This window comes from Aulonocara stuartgranti (assembly GCF_965226115.1).
Source record: "Aulonocara stuartgranti genome assembly, chromosome: 14".
NCBI lineage: Eukaryota > Metazoa > Chordata > Actinopteri > Cichliformes > Cichlidae > Aulonocara > Aulonocara stuartgranti.
Window position 1 is genome coordinate 237177 of NC_138950.1, and position 21275 is coordinate 258451.

A 21275-nucleotide genomic window follows, 5' to 3' on the forward strand; every position below is an offset into this window, starting at 1 on the left:
CACAGCCAGTGTTGGGAAGGTTACTTTTAAAATGTATTCCATTACAGAATACAGAATACATGCCCCAAAATGTATTCTGTAACTTATTCCGTTACGTTACTCAATGAGAGTAACGTATTCTGAATACTTTGGATTACTTAATATATTATCGTGCTTTTTACAACAACGTGAATGTACTATTGCTGTGTGATTTATTACTGTTACTGAAGGTCCGCGACTCCGAACTGTAGTAAAGGGACCTCTGACTAATACGGCGGGGTCCCTGTCGGCTCGTAGCTGAAAAATAGCTTTACTTTGTTGTGTGGGTCAACTTTTCTTGCGAGAGACAGAGAGAGGAGTTGAAAGACTGCTCCAACGAAACTTATTGTTTTCAGACGAAAACAGGAACACGGTGTACAGTCGAGTCTTAATAGCTTACTTACAACTGGGCTCGTCAGGCTCTCTTCTTGGCTGCAGTGGTTATTATTATATTTACATGCTTCCAGCTCCCGTTTTTCCTCGATGACAACTCGTACCTTTCCACTCCCCTTTTTCTCCCTCCTCGCGCTCACAGACCCATAACGTGTATGGCAGTCCATTCTCCCTGCAGCACGGACTACACTGCCCATGATGCTACATTCTTTAGAGCTATGCTTGTAGCATTCTGCCTGTTAGCTTAGCACAACAACAACAACAACGAAAAGGCGCTCTCTCACCCAGGAAACACACAGTCGCAGAGAGAGAGAGAGCGTCGCCCTGTAACCATGGCAACCGTAACGCTGCCGCCTGGAACAACAGAACGTAGCTGTCAAACAAACCCAAACAGTCCTGACCCGCGACAATATGAAACAGGAAAGTACCGCAGTGTAATCCATTTATTTCAACAAAGTAACTGTATTCTGAATACCACCTTTTTAAACGGTAACTGTAACGGAATACAGTTACTCATATTTTGTATTTTAAATACGTAACGGCGGTACATGTATTCCGTTACTCCCCAACACTGTGCACAGCAGATTATGGTCACATGTCTCTGTGTCAGTGACTGAGGTCAAAGGTTAACGTGTCCGCTTACTGCTGATATCCACGATGTCCTCACTTTCAGGTCCTGCAGGTGACTCACCTTTAAGACTTTTAGAAGCATCAACGAGCAGCTGAATAGACCAACACAGGTCCAACCGAAGCTTCAGGTGTGTGTGTGTGTGTGTGTGTGTGTGTGTGTGTGTGTGTTGCTGCTGTCAGCACTCAGACTGCTGAGTCTGAGTGACAGAAACTTATCGGCTCAGCTGACTCGCATCCTGCTGATCATGTTAATGTCATATTAATATCGATCAATACACAAACCAAAACCATCTGACCTCATGTGCTTTTAGTCTTCATTCATCTGCATGTGTATATATATACGTGTGTGTGTGTGTGTGTGTGTTGTATAAATAGACATGAAACTGCTGCAGGTTCTTCACACTCTGATCGATCATCACGCAGCTGCTCACAGAGAGCAGGCTCAGTGCTCTGACTGTGACTCCTGCAGACGCTGTAGAAGCAACCGGGCTGCATTTTTAAAAAGACTTTAAACATCTTTTTCAGCCAAAAAGTTTGATGTGGAGATCTGCTGAGCTGAAAAAGTTATGAAAGATATGAGATGATAGTATAATCATTTAAAAGGTCCAAATTTACTGCAAAGCTCCAACGGTCAGGTGCATGGTGAGGTCAGGGGTTTGGATTAAAGATGTTTAATTCCACTTTTATTCAAATCTGCTTTTGTTGCCATCAGTCGGTAATTTAGAAAATTCATCAACCCGCTAGAAAAGGTGTGTGTGTGTGTGTGTGTGTGTGTGTGTGTGTGTGTGTGTGTGTGTCTGTGTGTCTGCCTGCAGGATTATTCCTGTAATGATGTGCATGCTGACCAGGCTTTGTGTGCTGATTATAAATACAACTGATCGTTCTGATCAGCTTCAAACCTGCTTCTCTCCAGCTCGTCTTCATCACTGCAGCTTCAGGTCAGTCTGTTCAGTGAGAGATGAATCTGTTATCAGTGTGAATGAGTGTTTGATGATGGGTTTCATTAGTTTATTGAGGAAGTCTGAAGGTCAGCTGATGTTCCTTAATTCTGTGAAGCTTCACCTAAAAGCACAAACAGCTTCACAGCTGATGTGAAACAACAAATCTGATCAATTACTTTTTAAACTTGGTGACGAGTTACCAGAAGTTAAAACTCATACATTTGTTTTTGTAGTATCCCCTGATTTTATATGATGCAGCATTAAGTTTGATTGAAAAACAAACAAACAAAAAACCCCAGTAAAACTGGATTAACATCTGCCATCAACTGAGGTGGAACGGCGAGAAGATCTTCTCAGAGCTTCAGAGGAGATGTAAAGGGTTCAACTCTGCGTGTCAGGATGTGAGCACACAGTTCAACAATCTGAGAAAAACATTTGTCACTGTAAAGGTCAGTGAGTCCCTCACCTACAGTTCATGATTGGATGGAGAGGTGGAGTCAGAGGAGGATGCTGCAGAGATGTGGGATGTTGGTGGATGTGGGTGGGTGTTGGTGGGCATTAGTGGATCTTGGTGGGTATTGGTGGATGTGGTTTTGTGTTGGTGGATGTTGGTGGGTGTTGGTAGGTGTTGGTAGATGTCGGTAGGTGTTGGTAGATGTTGGTGGATGATGGTTGATGTTTGTAGGTGTTGGTTGATGTTGGTGGATGTTGGTGGATGTTGGTGGATGATGGTACAGTGGGGCAAAAAAGTATTTAGTCAGCCACCGATTGTGCAAGTTCCCCCACCTAAAATGATGACAGAGGTCAGTAATTTGCACCAGAGGTACACTTCAACTGTGAGAGACAGAATGTGAAAAAAAAATCCATGAATCCACATGGTAGGATTTGTAAAGAATTTATTGGTAAATCAGGGTGGAAAATAAGTATTTGGTCACCTCAAACAAGGAAAATCTCTGGCTCTCACAGACCTGTAACGTCTTCTGTAAGAAGCTTTTCTGTCCCCCACTCGTTACCTGTATGAATGGCACCTGTTTGAACTCATCATCTGTATAAAAGACACCTGTCCACAGCCTCAAACAGTCAGACTCCAAACTCCGCCATGGCCAAGACCAAAGAGCTTTCGAAGGACACCAGGAAAAGTATTGTAGACCTGCACCAGACTGGGAAGAGTGAATCTACAATAGGCAAGCAGCTTGGTGTGAAAAAATCAACTGTAGGAGCAATCATCAGAAAATGGAAGACATACAAGACCACTGATAATCTCCCTCGATCTGGGGCTCCACGCAAGATCTCATCCCGTGGGGTCAAAATGATCATGAGAACGGTGAGCAAAGATCCCAGAACCACACGGGGGGACCTGGTGAATGACCTGCAGAGAGCTGGGACCAAAGTAACAAAGGTCACCATCAGTAACACACTACAACGGCAGGGAATCAAATCCCACAGTGCCAGACGTGTCCCGCTGCTGAAGCCAGTGCATGTCCAGGCCCGTCTGAAGTTTGCCAGAGAGCACATGGATGATACAGCAGAGGATTGGTTTCATCTGACCACATGACATTCTCCCAAAGTAGAACTTTTTGGTATAAACTCAACTCGTCGTGTTTGGAGGACGAAGAATACTGAGTTGCATCCCAAGAACACCATACCTACTGTGGTTGCTGGAGTACTTTTCTATGCTGTGGTGTGCTGGGGGAGCAGCACAGCGAAGAAGGACTCATCCAGGCTGGAGAAACTGATCAGGAGGGCTAGCTCTGTGGTCGGCATGAAGCTGGACACTCTGGTGACAGTGGCAGAGAAAAGGACATTAAAGAAACTGATGGACATTATGAACAATGCTGGGCATCCTCTGCACACGGCCATAAACAATCAGAAGAGTCTGTTCAGTGACAGGTTGCTTCTCCCAAAGACAAGAACTAACAGACTTAAAAACTCCTTTGTCCCACACGCCATCAGACTGTTTAACTCCTCTCTGGAGGGGAGAGGGAGGGGAAACAGGAGGACAAAGGAGGGAACAACTAAGCTGTAGTGCCTCTTCACCTCACTGTGCAATACCTTTTGTGCAATACTTTTGTAAATAGTCAACGGTGCAATAGACTCAATACTTGAAATGTGCAATTCACTTGTATTTTTATTTTTATTCCTATTTATTCTATTTATCCCCTTCGTATATTTTATTTATATTGTCTCTGTATTTATATATATGTGTGTGTGTGTGTGTGTATAACTCTGTAACTTCTGTCGGTGCTGTGCTTTTTTGGAAATCGAATTTCCCAGAGGAACCCACCCGAGGGATTAATAAAGTTCTATCTAATCTAATCTTTACTCAGTTCTTACCATACAGTCACGCATTGAGTTTTGTGCCTGGCCGCCTGGTGGAAGCCTGCCGCTTTACTGGATCCAGTTTCCCTTTACATTCAGAGCGTCCTCTGCAATGGCCTTCTTCCCTTACCGGCAGAAAAGTGCTAAAATACCGTCACTGCACATAGGAATGATTTCCCAACAGTGTACTCGAACCGCCGTCCCTGTGGACCAAACACAGGCCTGGGCCGGCTTCTCCCCAACTGCGTGCTCGAGCCACTGTCCTTGTGATGAGCCGTTCCCAACACAAGCCTGGGGTCTCAAACCACCAGGATTTTTCCCGACGGTGGATTTTAATTACCGTCCCTGTGCTGGACAAAAACCCGAACACAAGCCTGGGGTCTCAAACCACCAGGATTTTTCCCGACGGTGGATTTTAATTACCGTCCCTGTGCTGGACAAAAACCCGAACACAAGCCTGGGGTCTCAAACCACCAGGATTTTTCCCGACGGTGGATTTTAATTACCGTCCCTGTGCTGGACAAAAACCCGAACACAAGCCTGGGGTCTCAAACCACCAGGATTTTTCCCGACGGTGGATTTTAATTACCGTCCCTGTGCTGGACAAAAACCCGAACACAGGCCTGGGGTCTCAAACCACCAGGATTTTCCCTCCGGAGACTCGAACTCCAGAGTCGGCCAGCGTTCCCCCCCTCGGCCAGACAAACACTCTCCATGACTGTATACAAGTTAGCTACAACTCACCCATCTGCAGGAGTCCCCTCAAAGTCGATGGTCTCAGTGGTGGCTGAAACCCACGGCTCCGTGACTCCTCCATTTCCTTTTCTTCAACAGCTGGTAGGACAAAGGTACCTTTTTCCTCAGGGGTGAACCGTTGTTCAGCGACCACACGGATCACAACCCAACCCCAATTAAAAGGGAATCGTAATAGGCAAAGCATGAGGTAATAAAGGCATGAATAACAGTCTCCAAATTGTGTTTGGAAATTACGTTCTTTTGAATTCTTTTGGCAGCAAAGAAAGACTAGACCCAGAGTGGTCAAAACTCAAAAAATGATCTTTATTTTACATTTCCGGAAATGAAGAACTGCGGAGACGAGCACGCATCCACAGCTCTGACAAAATCACAAGGTGTATATATAGTTCGGCTACACACGCTAAGTTTCGATAAAAACAACTCTGGAGTGCACTCTGCTTAGTTTCACTTTTGTCACGGCGGGTGAGGAGAGCCGTGTGAAAATAATAAATGAGGATCCAATCGCAGGCAGTAGTGGAGAAGTGAAGGTGGTTTATTGAACACGAAATAAATATGGACAAACAGCAAATGGAGCACGAACTAAACTAGACTGGAAACAACTAAACTACAGAGCACAAACCTGGACAAGAATGAGAACGAGCAGAGGAGATGGACAGCAGGGAGAACACACGGGTGAGACATGGTGGATACACAGATGGACCAGCAACTACAATGACAGAGGACACGACTTAAATACACAGAGAAACACAGGGGAATTACACACAGGTGGTGGACACAGCTGGGAATAATCAACAAGACGAGACAGAGGTAAAACTGAACACACTCACATGAGACGCAGACCTTCACAATAAAACAGGAACACATTTTGGTGGATCTTGGTAGGTGCTGGTAGATGTTGGTTGGTGTTGGTGGGCGTTGGTTTGTGTTGGTGGATGCAACATGGAACAGGAGTGGAGCACATCACTGCATCCACACGAAGATCCAGAAACTCCCCCACCTCCTCCGAGCAGGTGCAGGGGTAGCTGGCACATCTGTGATGGCGTCATTAATGCTGAGGCACATCTGCAGCTGTAGGAGAATGTGCTCTGTCTGGACAGCGTCTGTGATTCCAGACAATGAAGAAATCTCACTGAGCACAGCCTGCAGCAGCACGGCTCCATAACTGACCCGAGTACAGCCCAGACCATCACCCACCGAAACCACAGCTGGAGTGCTCCATCCACCAGATCTTTTTTATTATTCTTATTAGTCGGAGTTTCTTTCATGTCTGTACAATGTTAAAGAAAACTGCGTTAGATCTGCTGCCTGTGTTCTCAGTTGGTCATATTACTGGGATGCTTTAATCATCCATAGATGCACGAGTGGATGTTTAGGTGTGAGGGCTGTGTGCAATTTAACTTTGAGATGATAAACGTTTGATATGTGAATGTCTCTGTGCTGCAGGTCAAGATCCAACACTCAGCATGAGTCCCAAGCACGTCGTCTTTAAAAAGGTGTCCCGTGACAAGTCGGTAAGTTCTGAAGATAGTTCAGCATCGACATCATAAGTCATGGAGAAGATGTGGTTTAGAAACCCAGAGCAGAGGTCATATCAAAGTTCCTTTTGGAGAGACTAAAGTTTCCCCCTAATAGAAACATCAGCACTGAAAGGATGCTGATTTGTACTCAGGGCACCATTTAAGGCATCCATAAAGTTCTGGTCCTTGATCTTGCTCCACCGCTCTGTGTGCAACAGGATCCAGGTTGTTAATCCGGACCCTCTGGGTTGCGATGGCATCTTTGTGCTGAAATCCAAATTGAACTGACATGTGACAGAGTAACTGTAATATTAATGTCTGCTTTGCCTGCGGGTAAACATTCAGGTTTTTTTTTTATTCCTGACCTCAGAATGGGAAAAGGTTCAAAAACATTAACTCCATCGATGAACTGAACCGATGCGCCTTCTGCTCCCGGTCTGTGGGAAACTAAAAGCACAAAAAAAAACCTCTACTCAGAGCTGTGCTGTCATTTCTGCCTCTGCAAGCATGTGATGGTCCACCCTGCTTAGAGGGAATGTGGAGCTCCTGCAGACTCTGAGTCTTACGTGACCCTCGTGTGTTTTCAGGTGACCGTCTACATGGCAAAGAGGGACTTTGTGGATCACTGCGACTTTGTGGATCCAGTCGGTGAGTCCTGATGCTAACTACCTGCTCTCGCTCTGCTTTTGCTACTGATTGAAAAATGTTTCTTGAAAATGTTTAAAGATGGAGGACTGACAGATGCAGGCCTATGTCTTCATGACATCTCTGCATGTGCTGAGCCCTGTGAGAGAAAAAAGCATAAACTCTGTCAGGACCCCACAAAGACTGGGGAAGAAAAACATGGAGACATGACAGACTGTGGAGACAAATGAGCAGAACACAGAGACAGGACTACGACAGTAAAGAGCCACAAAGACAGACCAGAGAAGGAGAGAGATACAGGTACAAGACAGGGACAGACCGGAAACGAAGACACCAAACATGAACAAGAAACATAGAACTAGAAATGTGAATAATGAAAAATTCAGAGCACTATGAAATATAGAAATAAAGACAGAGCTAGAATATGAAATCTGAGTCACAAACCATACTTCACTCCAAACTGGGTCAAAGACCCAGGACCGACTCTTTAAACAGAGCTTCTCCACCACACAGCGCTCATGGTGAATGTTCAGAATCAGAATACTTTAATCATCCCGAGGGAAATTAGGGTTACAGCAGGCAGCCGCGAGCCTCCCCATGATGGTATCAAACTTCTGTTCCATGGTGTTGTCGTTCTTTTGATTCTGAGACTTCACAACTGCAGTGATCCGTTCCGCGATGTGTTCCAACTGTCGCTCAAGGGTGTCATTGTGAGCAGGCCTCTCTCTGATGTTTCCCCTCATACGCTCAATGGTGTTGTTTTGAGCCTTCACAGCAGCTGCAAGCGTCTCCAAGGTGTTGACCATATTACGTTCGTTGTGAGAGGTCGCGCCTCGTTCCGTTTCGATCCCAGCGGGCAGCCTTGGGGGGGTTTGAACAGCCGGTTCCGCTCTCTTATTTCTCCGATAAACCAGGGCTAAGCCAACTCCGATCAGCAAGAACCCTGTTATCACGGTTCCGAATAGATAGATATCTTCAGCGTCCTCGATCGACAGTCCCGCCAGGCACACAGTCCTCCAGTTCTGCCACCCGTCCATCGTGTATCCAGCAGGGAAAGTCCCTCCAGGGCACTCAGGCTCTCCCGAGCCCAGACTTCTCGTTGAGAAAAGGGTGTCAATAGCATTCAGAGACCAGTTGATCAAATCCATAATTCTCTTTAGGTTTTAGAGAACGACATTGGGAGGCTATTCCAGGGAAAGTAATGCACACAAGACAAGGACATAGAGGCTAAGCAGGGAAGATAAGGGTGAGGAGGAGAGGAGAAAAGTGCGACCGCCTTCACTGAGAGCTAAAGAAGAAGGGGTGGCCTGTGCTGTGGGATCCATACACCGCAGTGAACAGACTGAAGAACAGTGCTCACTGGTTTTACTGCTAATTGTAAACTAGCCATGGATATGGGGATGGTAGCAGAGCAGGAAGTAGTTGACCATTTCTGCTCATGCCCAGTAGGAGGACAGTGACAAACCTTTAAAACAGTCAGGAATGTGTTGTGATTTGATCACTTCCTGTTTCCTACAGATGGCGTGATTGTGATTGACCCAGTGCAGCTCAAAGGAAAGAAAGGTCAGTGTGTTTAAATGTGTGCAGTAACATAAGACAGAACCCGGAGGAGGTGCCGTGGGACTCCCTCCTTCAGCCCGTCAGTGTGGAGAAGCTCAGCTTTACCGGAGGAGGTCCACAGGGCTTATGACTGTGGCTCCTGTGTAAAACATATTTCACTGAATGAAAGCTTCTTTCTGTGCAGATGAACATTTCTCTGCAGTGTGGGGTGGGTGCGACACAAAAGATCTCAGAGAACAATAAGCAGCTTCTGACAGACGTTTCTCCAGCTTCTATTCACACTGATTTAGGTTTGATGGAGCCAGATTCTCCTGGTGCAGCATGTTCTTGGATGTGTGGCTTCATTCCTGTTTTTCGGTGTCTGTTAGTGTATGTGATGCTGTCGTGCACATTTCGCTACGGCCGTCAGGACATGGATGTGATGGGCGTGGCCTTCAGGAGGGACCTCTTCCTGGTGACCCGGCAGGTTTACCCCGAGCTGCAGGACAAAGAAAAGCTCACCCACACCAAGATCCAGCAGAAGTTGCTGCGAAAGCTTGGAAACAACGCCTTCCCCTTTTTCTTCGAGGTGAGGAACAGCCTGGAACATCTGGAAAGATCAGGCCCTGCTAGAGGAAGAGGTTTAATCCCTCCATCAGGTTCAAGGATAGAAAACAGAAAGGCTACATTTGTCATGTCTGGAATAGAGTCCTTTTTGTTGTGTTAGGTTTTGTACCCAGTGCAGATCTGGCCTAAATCGTCATCCAAAATCCTCAAGGTAAAAAAGGAAAACCTGATTACAGAATGAATAAAAAATTAGAGCACCAGTCAGAATAACAAAACCCCCACAAATGTCTCAGAAATCTGTTAAAACTCTCTTTAAAACTAGAAATGTGGCACAGTGGTTAGCACTGTTGCCTCACAGCAAGAAGGTCCTGAGCTTGACTCAACCACAGGGGTCTTTCTGTGTGGAGTTTGCATGTTCTCCCCGTGTGCGTGGGTACGGCTTCCTCCCACAGTCCAAAGACATGCAGGTCAGGTTCACTGGAAACTCTAGACTGTCGACCTGTTCAGGTTGTAACCTGCCTCTTGCCCTAAGACAGCTGGGATAGGCTCCAGCAGAATAGGATGGATGGATGGATGTCCACATTTGAGCAGAAAAGAGTAGAGTTCTCTGAGAGGTTAGAAATTAATGATCATTAACCGTTCAGAAAGACAATCTAACATTTTAGGGAAGAAATTTTCAGAAATAAAGAGGAGGGTTCTCTGTAGCTGTATGAGAACCTTCGAGAACCTGACTGAAATCTGAACACGGGCGAGGTCATTGTTCTGTAGTCACCAGCGTGTGTCTGTGGCGCAGTTACAGAGGAAGGGGTGGGTTTCACTCTTCTAATCGTATAGATTGTCTTGATTAGTTACTATTCCTGTGTTTATTGTTGAAGAGGTTAGAATGAGACGTACCAATTCGGGTACCGTACAGGACGAGCGTGACGGTCTAATGTGCTTCAGTTTCCAGACAACCTGCCCTGCTCCATCACTCTGCAGCCCGGACTGTCCGACGTGGGGAAGGTAACGCCATCACTACACTCAGCCTTTCATGTTCTTCATCTGTACATTGCTTCAGCACCACAAAGTCTCAGAGTACACACACTGATGTTTCACATCAGCTTCCCTCTCTCTGCGTTGTCACGCAGTCCTCTGAAAGCAGCCAATTTGCCCGATGAATGATACTAGCTGTAAATGTGCAAACTGTGTGTTTCTGTGTGCTGGACAGAAATGTGCGGTGGAATTTGAGGTGAAAGCTTTCTGTGGTGAGAACCAGGACGAGAAGATCGACAAACAGTGAGTCGCTCAGAGTGGATCTCAGTCTGAAGACTCGATGGACAGCCTTTCACGTGTTCCTCCGTCCTCTCTGCAGGAGTTCTGTCCGTCTCACCATCCGTAAGATCCAGTTCAGTCCAGAGGACAGCAAACTGCTTCCCAGCGCAGAGACAACCTTTGAGTTCCTGATGTCCGAGAAACCTCTGCATGTGAAACTGAGCCTGCCCAAAGAGGTCAGAGCTTCAGTCAGGTTCTGAATCAGACACCAGAACCACCAGGTTCTGAAAGCTGGAGGACTCTCACAGATATACTCATGAAAGCACTTTACCTGTCTGCTTACCTGTCTGCAGACTTTTTACCACGGCGAGCCGCTCAAAGCCAATGTTGAAATCACCAACTCGTCCAGCAGGAACATCAAAGACATCAGCTTGTCAGGTGACATCAGTTTGGCTTCAGAGTACTTAAGGTGACGTAGAGCAGCGTGTCTCTGCCACCAAGCATCATTTCTCCAGTTTTTCCTTTTATAAAGGAAAGCGTGAAATGTACAAGCATGCAGAAGTTGCATTACCATCAGGGGAGACGACTGATTTAAAGCCGAGAAGTCTGTAGTGAACAAAAACTGTATGAAGTCCATTCCAGAGTCCTTACTCTCCAGAAACATCTAAGCTAGGCAGCTAATATGTATTTACATTATTTTGTTGGCTTATTTATTTCAAGACATAATGACTTTAAATAAAATGTCTCCCCCTGCTGGTACTGCAGCTTACTGCACGCTTGCACATTTCACTCTTTGGAGGGGCAAAGGGTGAAATGGACACAGTGGACGGCGTGTCTAATACGCACTTTGCAGTGGTATCGGGTTGACTGGAGACATCAGCTGATAACACTTCCTTCCATTAGCATAAATTTAAAAAGTCATGCAACCAAAGCCTGCTCAGACACGATTGGCCAAACTGAATTGTGACCTAAGGAGATGTTTAACCAGAAAAGCTGCTCCTTGTAAACATGAGGAAAGGTGTCTGTGGCGGTGACACGCTGCCTCACCTGCAGGCCTCTGACAGCAGACAGGTGTGTTCCCTGTCTGCAGCAGCACGGTGGCTTACTTTGAGTTTCTGTGCTTAGTCGAGCAGGTGACCCACGTCATCCTTTACTCCAACGATAAGTACGTCAAGTCTGTGGCCAAAGAGGAGACCAGGTGAGTTAAGGATATAACAGAAGTATATTTCTTTTGAATATTTTCTGAGGGAACTTAAAGCAGGAGTTGCGTTCATGGTCTCAGTTTGATCAGACAGAACATTTTTTCTTTTTTCAAAAGGAAGATGTTTCCTGTACATTTAATTTTTGCATTGATCTGTTTAAAAACAGATGTGCCCCTGTCGTACCTGATACATCTTGGTCTAAAGCAGGGGTCGGCAACCTGCGGCTCTTTAGTCCTTATACTGCGGCTCTGCGTGGTTTGGGAAAATAAATTACATTTAGCTGAAGTGTATTTTTTTGTATTAGTTCTTTTTAAACTTGTAGTTCTAAATTGGAAGATTATTGTGATATTGAAATATAAAAATACACTTTTATTTTCTATTATTTCTTCATCGCTCAAAATAAGCGTCACACTGGCGGAAGCCGGTGTGCCCGCTGAAACGCCTGCATTTATCGAGACTTTCAACCCCAGGTAGGCCAATTATGGATCTTGGGATCCACATTATGTCAGCAGCTCCACCGCGAACTATGTTAAAAACAAACACGCTCACGCCTCACAGACGACAGCTGTCCTGTAAAGATGAAGTGACTTCACTGTGCGCAGAGGTTCAGGAGCAGAAGTCCCGTTGTAAACATGTCACGGCAGACCTGACGATGTTTGCATGAACACGCTTTACAGCATCTCTTTATTGACCACTTTCACACACGGCTGCTGTACGCACACAGCCGGCTGTAGCTTTGCAGCTCACAGCCCGACACACAACCGCAGAGAGAGCACAGACTTTAAGGTGGCGAGGCGTGATTGCTGGTGCCGCTCAGGTGCGTCCGCCTCCCCTGCAGCGGCGCTGCAGACCACGCCCCACCGCACACATTAACCAGGTAAAATACATATTTAGGCAGAATTTTGTAAATATCTATTTTTCATTTTTCAGCAGCATAGAGCTTTTTTCCAGTTATTTTTAAAAGTCAGGTCAAGGCTCCAAAAGCCCAAAGGAGATATAAGGCTGGCGGCTCACAGCAGTTTTTGTTTGCTGGATCATTGTAGTTCAGCTTTCCTTTTGTTATATTTCTTTAAGAGATCGAAATGTGTTCATTACATAAATAAAATGTAGTTTTCTCTGTAGCACTTCATGGATTTCATAAGCAACACACTTTAGCTGTTCACACAAAGCATAAAGGTAAAAAAACAATATTTACAGTGTTATCTTCATTTTAGACGTCACAAAGTATTTGCGGCTCTCAGTGTTTTCTTTTGCGTGGAAACCGGCTCCAAGTGGCTCTTTGGGTCTTAAAGGTTGTGACCCCTGGTCTAAAGATACTCCTAGTGACCTCACACTGTCAGCTGGGTTAGTTTTAACCACCCTGGGTTTGACCAAGAGGTTTCTAATCATGTTATGTTTTCGGTTACAGTGACTCTGTGCCTTGTGGCACCAGTCTGAAGCAGGAGTACACCCTGCACCCTCTGCTGGCATACAACAAAGACCGCAGAGGACTCGCTTTGGATGGGCGACTTAAACACGAGGACACCAACCTGGCTTCATCGAGCATGTCAGAGACACACTGAGGTTTTAATGATGGTGTTAGACAGGAAACACGGCTGCTCTTTAAAGGACAGGTTCACATGATTTAACCTGGCAGGTGAGACAGATCTGTCATCAGAGCATTCTGGGCAAAATACACACAGTGTTCAGACCGGCTGCATTCTCACGAGATCTCCGGAGACTCCATCAGATGAGCCTGAAGTCTGGTCAGGCCGTCGAGGTGATGGAGCCTCAGTTGAATTTGAATTGAAATTTTTATTTCAGTCAACAACAACAACAGATTATAATTTTACATAAAAGTACTCAAACAGAAACCGAAAAGTGAATAGGCTGAAGCCTTATGGCTTATACTTATCCTATCCCTTACCCCCATAGAAGTAATCAAATCCTTAACCAAGAAAATAAATAGCATTGATAAATAAGTTGTATAACAGTTTGAAAAGAAATCAATGATAAATCAAGAAATTAAATCAACACAAAAAAATGTTAACAAACCAAATTTCTATAACCTTGTATAATACTAATTTTTAAAATCTTCCTGAAGAATGACAAAGAAAAACACATCTTCAGTTCATCATTAAGTCCGTTCCATAATTTCACTCCCAAAACTGACACACATACTTAACATTGGTTCTCACTTTAGGCATTTCAAACACATAAGACCCCCTCAAATCATATTTTCCATCTCTTAGTTGAAACATCCTTAAAATACACATTGGAACATTCTTTTTCATCACACGATATATCATCTCTAAAGTTTTAGAATATATAATGTCCATGAATTTTAACATAGATGATCCTACAAAAAACTGGTTGGTGGACTCCCTATATCCAACTTTATTTATTATTCTAATAGCTCTTTTTTGCAACTTAAATATTGAATCCAAATATGTTTTGTATGTGTTCCCCCAAATTTCTGCACAGTAGGTCATATAAGGCAAACAAAGGGAAGTATACAATAAATAAAGGCAGTTCTTATTCAAAGAATCTCTTGTTTTATAAAGAATAGAAATAGACTTGGATAATTTTCGTTTCACATGTTCTATGTGGGGCTTCCAACAAAGTTTATCATCAATAATTACTCCTAAAGATTTTGGCTCATATACTCTTTCAAGTTCAACATTATTTAAATTCAATTTTACTTTAATATTACTTTTACTACCTCCAAATAACATAAATTTTGTTTTACTTTCATTCAATGATAGTTTATTAAATACAAACCATCTATTTAACTTCATGAGCTCTGTTTCCACTGTTTCCAGTAATTTCTTTATGTCTTTTCCAGAGCAAAATAAGTTTGTATCATCAGCAAACATCACATATTTTAAAGTATCACTGGCTGTACAAATATCATTTATATAAAGTAAAAGTAACTTAGGTCCCAAAACAGATCCTTGCGGACCTTCACAAGTTACTTTTCTAACTTTAGATTTCATGTTATTAATACTCACATATTGGAACCTATTATTCAAGTAACTATTTAACCAAAATTGTACAACACCTCTTAAACCATACCTTTCACACTTCTGTAAAAGTAAAGAATGATCTATCGTATCAAAGGCTTTACGTAAATCAATGAACACACCTATTCCAAACTGTTTTTCATCCACAGCCGTTGCAATATTTTCAATAAATTCCATCACAGCTAGAGATGTTGAGCGATTTCTTCTGAACCCATACTGATGATCATTCAATAAATCATATTTATCAATAAAAGAATCTAGTTTGTTTGCAAATAGTTTTTCAAGAATCTTTGAAAACTGAGGCAGTAAAGATACCGGTCCATAGTTTGACACAATCTGTTTATCACCAGTTTTATATAGTGGGATCACTTTGGCAAATTTTTCAATTTAAATCACAGCTTGATGACCTCTGACGACTGGAAGCCTCCAGGAGACTGAACTATGTTTTCCAGAACATCAACCACTGAAATTAGAAATATGATAGAAATGGACTCATCCAAGTGTCAGAGCCGAGGTCTCGTTTTGTTCTGTCAGGTCATGAAGCCTCCACAGTTTAACTTTCTTCTTAGAGGTGGAACCAGAAGCATCCCAAACAATTATTTGATTCGATGATTCGGACATCTCCCTCCTAATGTCTCCTCTGCGGGGTCAGATCTCTGACCTGTTTCTAGCTGCTGGGTTAGAAACACCACAGGGACTCTGGATGATCTGAAGCTCTGTGCTGCAAACGGTTCCTGACTCTCAGTTTGTGCCGACGAGCCTGAAACCTTGCTCGTGCTTTCAGACACCTGTGACCCCTGACAGAGCTGTGAACCTGTCCTTTAACCACATAGCGTGCTAGTACACAATGCCGAGAGCACCTGAGTTTCCTGAGCTTAGCGAAAGAGCGTTGTGTGACTTTCAGAAAGTTTTCCTTAAGCTGATGAGAGCTGTCTGTGTCTCAGTGTGAAGCAGGAGGTCCTGAAGGAGGTTCAGGGGATTCTGGTCTCCTATAAGGTCGTGCTGAGGATGGTCGCCTCAGGGTGAGTCTCACACTTCCTGCTGTTAACAGTGTGTGTATGTTCAGGTGTCTGGTGAGGGGTCAAAGGTCACTACAGGCCCTCTGCCTGACCTCACTTACAGCAGCTCAGGTGTGACGAGGCAGTGGTTTGAACACATTGTGAATACGAGCAACTGATGACACAGAACAACAAAAACAGCTTCAACGTCACCAACACCTTGGCCCCAAATAGCAGACAGGTCTGGCCCAGATCTGGTGTCAAGCCGGCACTGCTAGCTGACTTCTGGCATGGTAAGTGGTCTGTCATCCAGATGTGGGCCAGGCCTGGCTTAGACAGCACTGTCTATGTGATGGCATGCCACATCTGGCTCAATCTTGTTTTGGTCCATCTGGCCAGGCTCATAGAAAACAGGTCTGGCCTGGATCCGGCATCAAGCTGGCACTTCTGACTGACCGGTGTCACGGCAGAGTGTATGTCAACCAGATCTGGGCCACCAAAGGGCCGTCATTTTTTGCGGTATGTGGGCCATGTGTAAGAACATTGTGTGGGCCTGATCTGGGCCATACCAATTTTGCTATGTGGGGCTGTGACAGCCTCCTGGGTCAGCTGACCTGGACACCAGCCACACACCTCTATCATGTGCCAGGGTCATGAAACTCCATCTTTTCAAATCAGAGAGCCTGAAGTGTCACTGACCAATAGGAGCGCTCTCTCAGCCAGGGTCGTGCCCGCACGCTGCGCCTCATATCAGAGGGAAAATTAACCTCAAAGCAATCTGACTCTTTGTGTCTGTTCTCTCTCTGCTGCCCTTCATTGACAGGATGGTGGGATCCAGGTAGGGTCACGCTCAGACACACTGTGTGTGCGTGTGTGTGTGTGTGTGTGTGTGTGTGTGTGTGTGTGTGTGTGTGTGTGTGTGTGTGTGTAAAACATCTGGACTCACAGCTGTGTCTGTGCTTTACAGTGAGGTGTCTCTGGAGGTTCCCTTCAGGCTCATGCATCCCAAACCTGAACCAGGTACAGATTTCTTTCAGCTTCCACAACACACACACACACACACACACACACACACACACACACACACACACGTAAACACACACACAGAACATGTTCTCATGTAAACCGGCTCATAAGCTGGTCCAGCTGTGTGTGTGTTTACGTGTGTTTATGTGTGTGTGTTTACGTGTGTGTGTGTGTGTGTGTTTACGTGTGTGTGTGTGTGTGTGTTTACATGTGTGTACGTGTGAGTCTGTGTGTGTGTTTACGTGTGTGTGTTTACGTGTGTGTGTGTGTGTTTACGTGTGTGTGTGTGTTTACGTGTGTGTGTGTTTATGTGTGTGTGTGTGTTTACGTGTGCGTGTGTTTACGTGTGTGTGTGTGTGTTTACGTGTGTGTACGTGTGAGTCTGTGTGTGGGTGTTTACGTGTGTGTGGGTGTTTACGTGTGTGTGTGTGTGTGTTTACGTGTGTGTGTGGGTGTTTACGTGTGTGTGTGTGTGTGTTTACGTGTGTGTACGTGTGAGTCTGTGTGTGTGTGTTTACGTGTGTGTGTGTGTGTTTACGTGTGTGTGTGTTTATGTGTGTGTGTGTTTATGTGTGTGTGCGTGTGTTTACGTGTGTGTGTGTTTATGTGTGTGTGTGTTTACGTGTGTGTACGTGTGAGTCTGTGTGTGTGTTTACGTGTGTGTGTGTTTATGTGTGTGTACGTGTGAGTCTGTGTGTGGGTGTTTACGTGTGTGTGTGTTTATGTGTGTGTGTTTACGTGTGTGTGTGTTTACGTGTGTGTACGTGTGAGTCTGTGTGTGGGTGTTTACGTGTGCGTGTGTTTACGTGTGTGTACGTGTGAGTCTGTGTGTGGGTGTTTACGTGTGTGTGGGTGTTTACGTGTGTGTGTGTTTACGTGTGTCTGTGTGTGTTTACGTGTGTGTGTGTGTGTTTACGTGTGTGTGTGTTTACGTGTGTCTGTGTGTGTTTACGTGTGTGTGTGTGTGTGTTTACGTGTGTGTGTGTGTGTTTACGTGTGTGTGTGTTTACGTGTGTGTACGTGTGAGTCTGTGTGTGGGTGTTTACGTGTGTGTGGGTGTTTACGTGTGTGCGTGTTTACGTGTGTCTGTGTGTGTTTACGTGTGTGTGTGTGTGTTTACGTGTGTGTGTGTTTACGTGTGTCTGTGTGTGTTTACGTGTGTGTGTGTGTGTGTTTACGTGTGTGTGTGTGTGTGTTTACGTGTGTGTGTGTGTGTTTACGTGTGTGTGTGTTTACGTGTGTGTACGTGTGAGTCTGTGTGTGGGTGTTTACGTGTGTGTGGGTGTTTACGTGTGCGTGTGTTTACGTGTGTGTACGTGTGAGTCTGTGTGTGGGTGTTTACGTGTGTGTGGGTGTTTACGTGTGTGTGTGTTTACGTGTGTCTGTGTGTGTTTACGTGTGTGTGTGTGTGTTTACGTGTGTGTGTGTTTACGTGTGTGTGTGTGTGTTTACGTGTGTGTGTGTGTGTGTTTACGTGTGTGTGTGTGTGTTTACGTGTGTGTGTGTTTACGTGTGTGTGTGTGTGTGTGTTTACGTGTGTGTGTGTTTACGTGTGTGTGTGTTTTAAGCTGCTTCTTGTGTATTGCTGACAGCAGTTTGTGATAAACAAGAAGCTGCGTCACACAGATTAACATCCAGATTAGCACCGATTAATAGAGTTTAACACACACACGTAAACACACACACACACTCTCAGGTGCACACTCTTGCGTGTTCCCAGTGTTACCCTCCAGGTGTGTCACTGCAGGGTCTACCTGACCGTATGAAACCAGCTGTTGTGATTTGGCGCCATATAAAAAAGTTCATATTGTTCATATTTCACCTGTTTCTCTTTTCTTGATGCTGACTGACCTGCAGCCAAGGACAGGTAAGTGTGACAGTAAACGACATCACTTCCTGTCCCACACAGTGACGTCTTCCTCTGTGTGACGGACATCATAGGGAAAGGTTGGCGCTTCCCAGGCCGATTCTCTGTCTTACAAGGGGGGGAGGGGCTCAAATCTGACTGGCTAAATTTAAAAGGAGCAGAGCAGCAGATGTAGCTCACGTGGAGCAGGAAGGTCAAGCTCGTCTTACGTGGAGGGCCGGACCAGCAAAGCGCCCCTGCTGTCCCTGTAAAGATTAATCCCACTTTTAATCCCTGAGAGGCGTAAATAATATAAAACAGGCGTCTCCTTTTTCCACACGACAACTAAACGCAGATCAAAGAAATCTGTCAGCACGACATGTAGAAAATTCGCTCGTCGCTCGTCCTGTGACTGTAAAATGTTATGTTGTCGTGTTCTGTCGTCACCTCGGTGAGAACAGCGGATGGATTTTGAAATGAAAACACAGTTAAAGGCCAAAATTCCTGCCCTCCTTCACGTTTGCCCAGCAGGCGAGATCAGAGGCTTTGCCGATCCAGTTGTGGCCTCCGAGCCTTATGTTTGACACCGCTGATAGACTGAAGTCCCACACTTTAGTTTTTACAACCTTGATCGGGCGGCTGTGGTTTAAAGCTGGTCATCGAGCCCCAGCACCTCCGCGTGGTCATGTGACTGTTTACGGCAAACGTGTGTTTAAACGTACACGTGTGTTTCAGTTTTTTCTTGTTTATCAAGAACAGGAAGTGACTTAAACTGCTGAGACAGGACGCGAAGCTTGCTGTTGACCTTCCCACTGTGTCTGTGCTGCAGTGAATCAGATGACATGGTGTTTGAGGAATTCAAACGGGCCTACCTGAAGGGCGTGGTCTACGGAGACGACGACGAGTCCCCCACCGACGCCTGAACTACAAAGACGGCTGCCTCAGGTCAAACGGCGCGGCGGCCACTCGGAGCTGAAGATGAACACAGCGTGGTCGTCCACCCGTGGTTTCCTCACTGTTTTAACGACTCCATCGTGTTTCCTGCAACACCACCCCCAGGCTAACTACAGCCGCGAGGTGGCGCTAGCAGGAACCAAAAACTCTGTCTGCCATAAATGACCATCTCCTCCCCTAATGCAGTACTTTTACCTGGAACCAGGTGTTTTTACTTTTTTTTCCTGCAGCATTTCCTCCATGGCTGGGTTTGGTGTGTACTTTAGGGTTTCCCAAACCTGATGCAGCGCCCTCCGGTGGCCACAGTGATTATGCTGTGAACAAAGCTGAGTGATGCAGTCGTGGCTGGGAGGACGCTGAGGTGGATGGACGGGTGGAGCTGCTTGTCTTTGATGAATGAAATGGTCTAAGTCACAGGTGTCAAACTCCAGGCCTCGAGGGCCGGTGTCCTGCAGGTTTTAAATGTGTCCTCGATCCATCACAGCTGATTTAAAAGGACCTCCTCAACATGTCCTGTAGTTCTCCAGAGGCCTGGTAATGAACTAATCATCTGATTCAGGTGAGCTGAAACAGGGTGAGATCTAAAACCTGCAGGACACCGGCCCTCGTGGCCTGGAGTTGGACACCCCTGGTCTAAGTGCTTCATTAGGGTTAGGTGAAGAATGCCGACGTGGCCACAGGCATCCATGATTGGCCGTCCTCCGTCCAACTCCACCTCCTCCTGCAGCACGTGGAGCTTCTTTTGTTCCAGAGGAAAGCAGCTGAGGGCCTGAGGGTCATTTCTGGGAGGCAGAGTTTAACATTTCCCGTCCTCAGAGGGTCGGTGTGTCACGTTAAATGAAGGAAATGCTGGATATGATGAGTGTCAGCAGGCCGGGCTGTTAGCCGTGAGGCTCTGAGCGAATGTAGACGAGTAAAGTGCATCTTTAGAGCTCAGTGAAACGAGCTGCTGACGTTCTGTAGAGCACGTCATAGCTGACCTGTCAGTGTGCTTATTTTAGAGGCAGCGATGTTTCTCCTGTTTCTGTCTGATACGGTGATACCTGACATACGTGTGTGTGTTCCACTTTTTCTGCATGCATTAAACAGATTGAGGTTGTGAGCTGTTAGTCGCTGTGCTTGTGTTTGATTAAAGAAGCCTGTTCTCCATGTTTCACACTCCGCGCGGCTCCATGTTTTTACATTTGGGTTTCTCACTTCTACTTCCTGTCACACAGAGGTACTTTTGTTATACGGTGACAATAAAGAGATCAGATCGAGTCCAGTGAGCATCCATCCATAATATTCTTGATATTTATAATTAAGTGATTTGTGTACATTAGTGCTATTTTTAATTCTTAAATTTGAAAAATCTGTAACATGTATTGTTTAGTTTAGCCTGTTACTGTCTTGGAGCAACTATAACTTACATCATTTCCTTAAGGATTAATAAAGTGTCATGATTAATGAGTACATCCACAAACTGAGGCTTCCTGCTGTTTTGTGTGTCTCTGCAGATGGACTGAGTATCTGTGGAGCCATTGTGTCTGTGGATACTAACTGTCAGTCACTTAACACTGAGGCTGTGGACCCAGAGGGCCCGGACTCTAAGGGCAGCTCGTCCTGGGCCCGGGGGCGTGTTCAGAGCCCAAATGTAATCCTTTGCCTGGGTCCACAGAGAGCGGCTAACAG

General features: G+C 45.4%; 1 protein-coding gene across 1 annotated transcript; it reads left to right on the forward strand.

The window, feature by feature from the left end:
* Positions 1-1929: 1929 nt before the first annotated feature.
* LOC309688084 (S-arrestin-like) lies at positions 1930-21066 on the forward strand. Its single transcript, XM_082503517.1, has 16 exons — positions 1930-1979; positions 6501-6568; positions 7162-7222; positions 8738-8782; positions 9148-9347; positions 10268-10327; positions 10533-10600; positions 10677-10812; positions 10930-11014; positions 11702-11774; positions 13187-13324; positions 15725-15802; positions 16602-16616; positions 16746-16798; positions 18662-18671; positions 19480-21066. Exons 2-16 carry the CDS (start codon positions 6521-6523, stop codon positions 19571-19573), a joined length of 1164 nt encoding a protein of 387 aa, XP_082359643.1. The 5' UTR covers positions 1930-1979; positions 6501-6520; the 3' UTR covers positions 19574-21066.
* Positions 21067-21275: the final 209 nt, after the last annotated feature.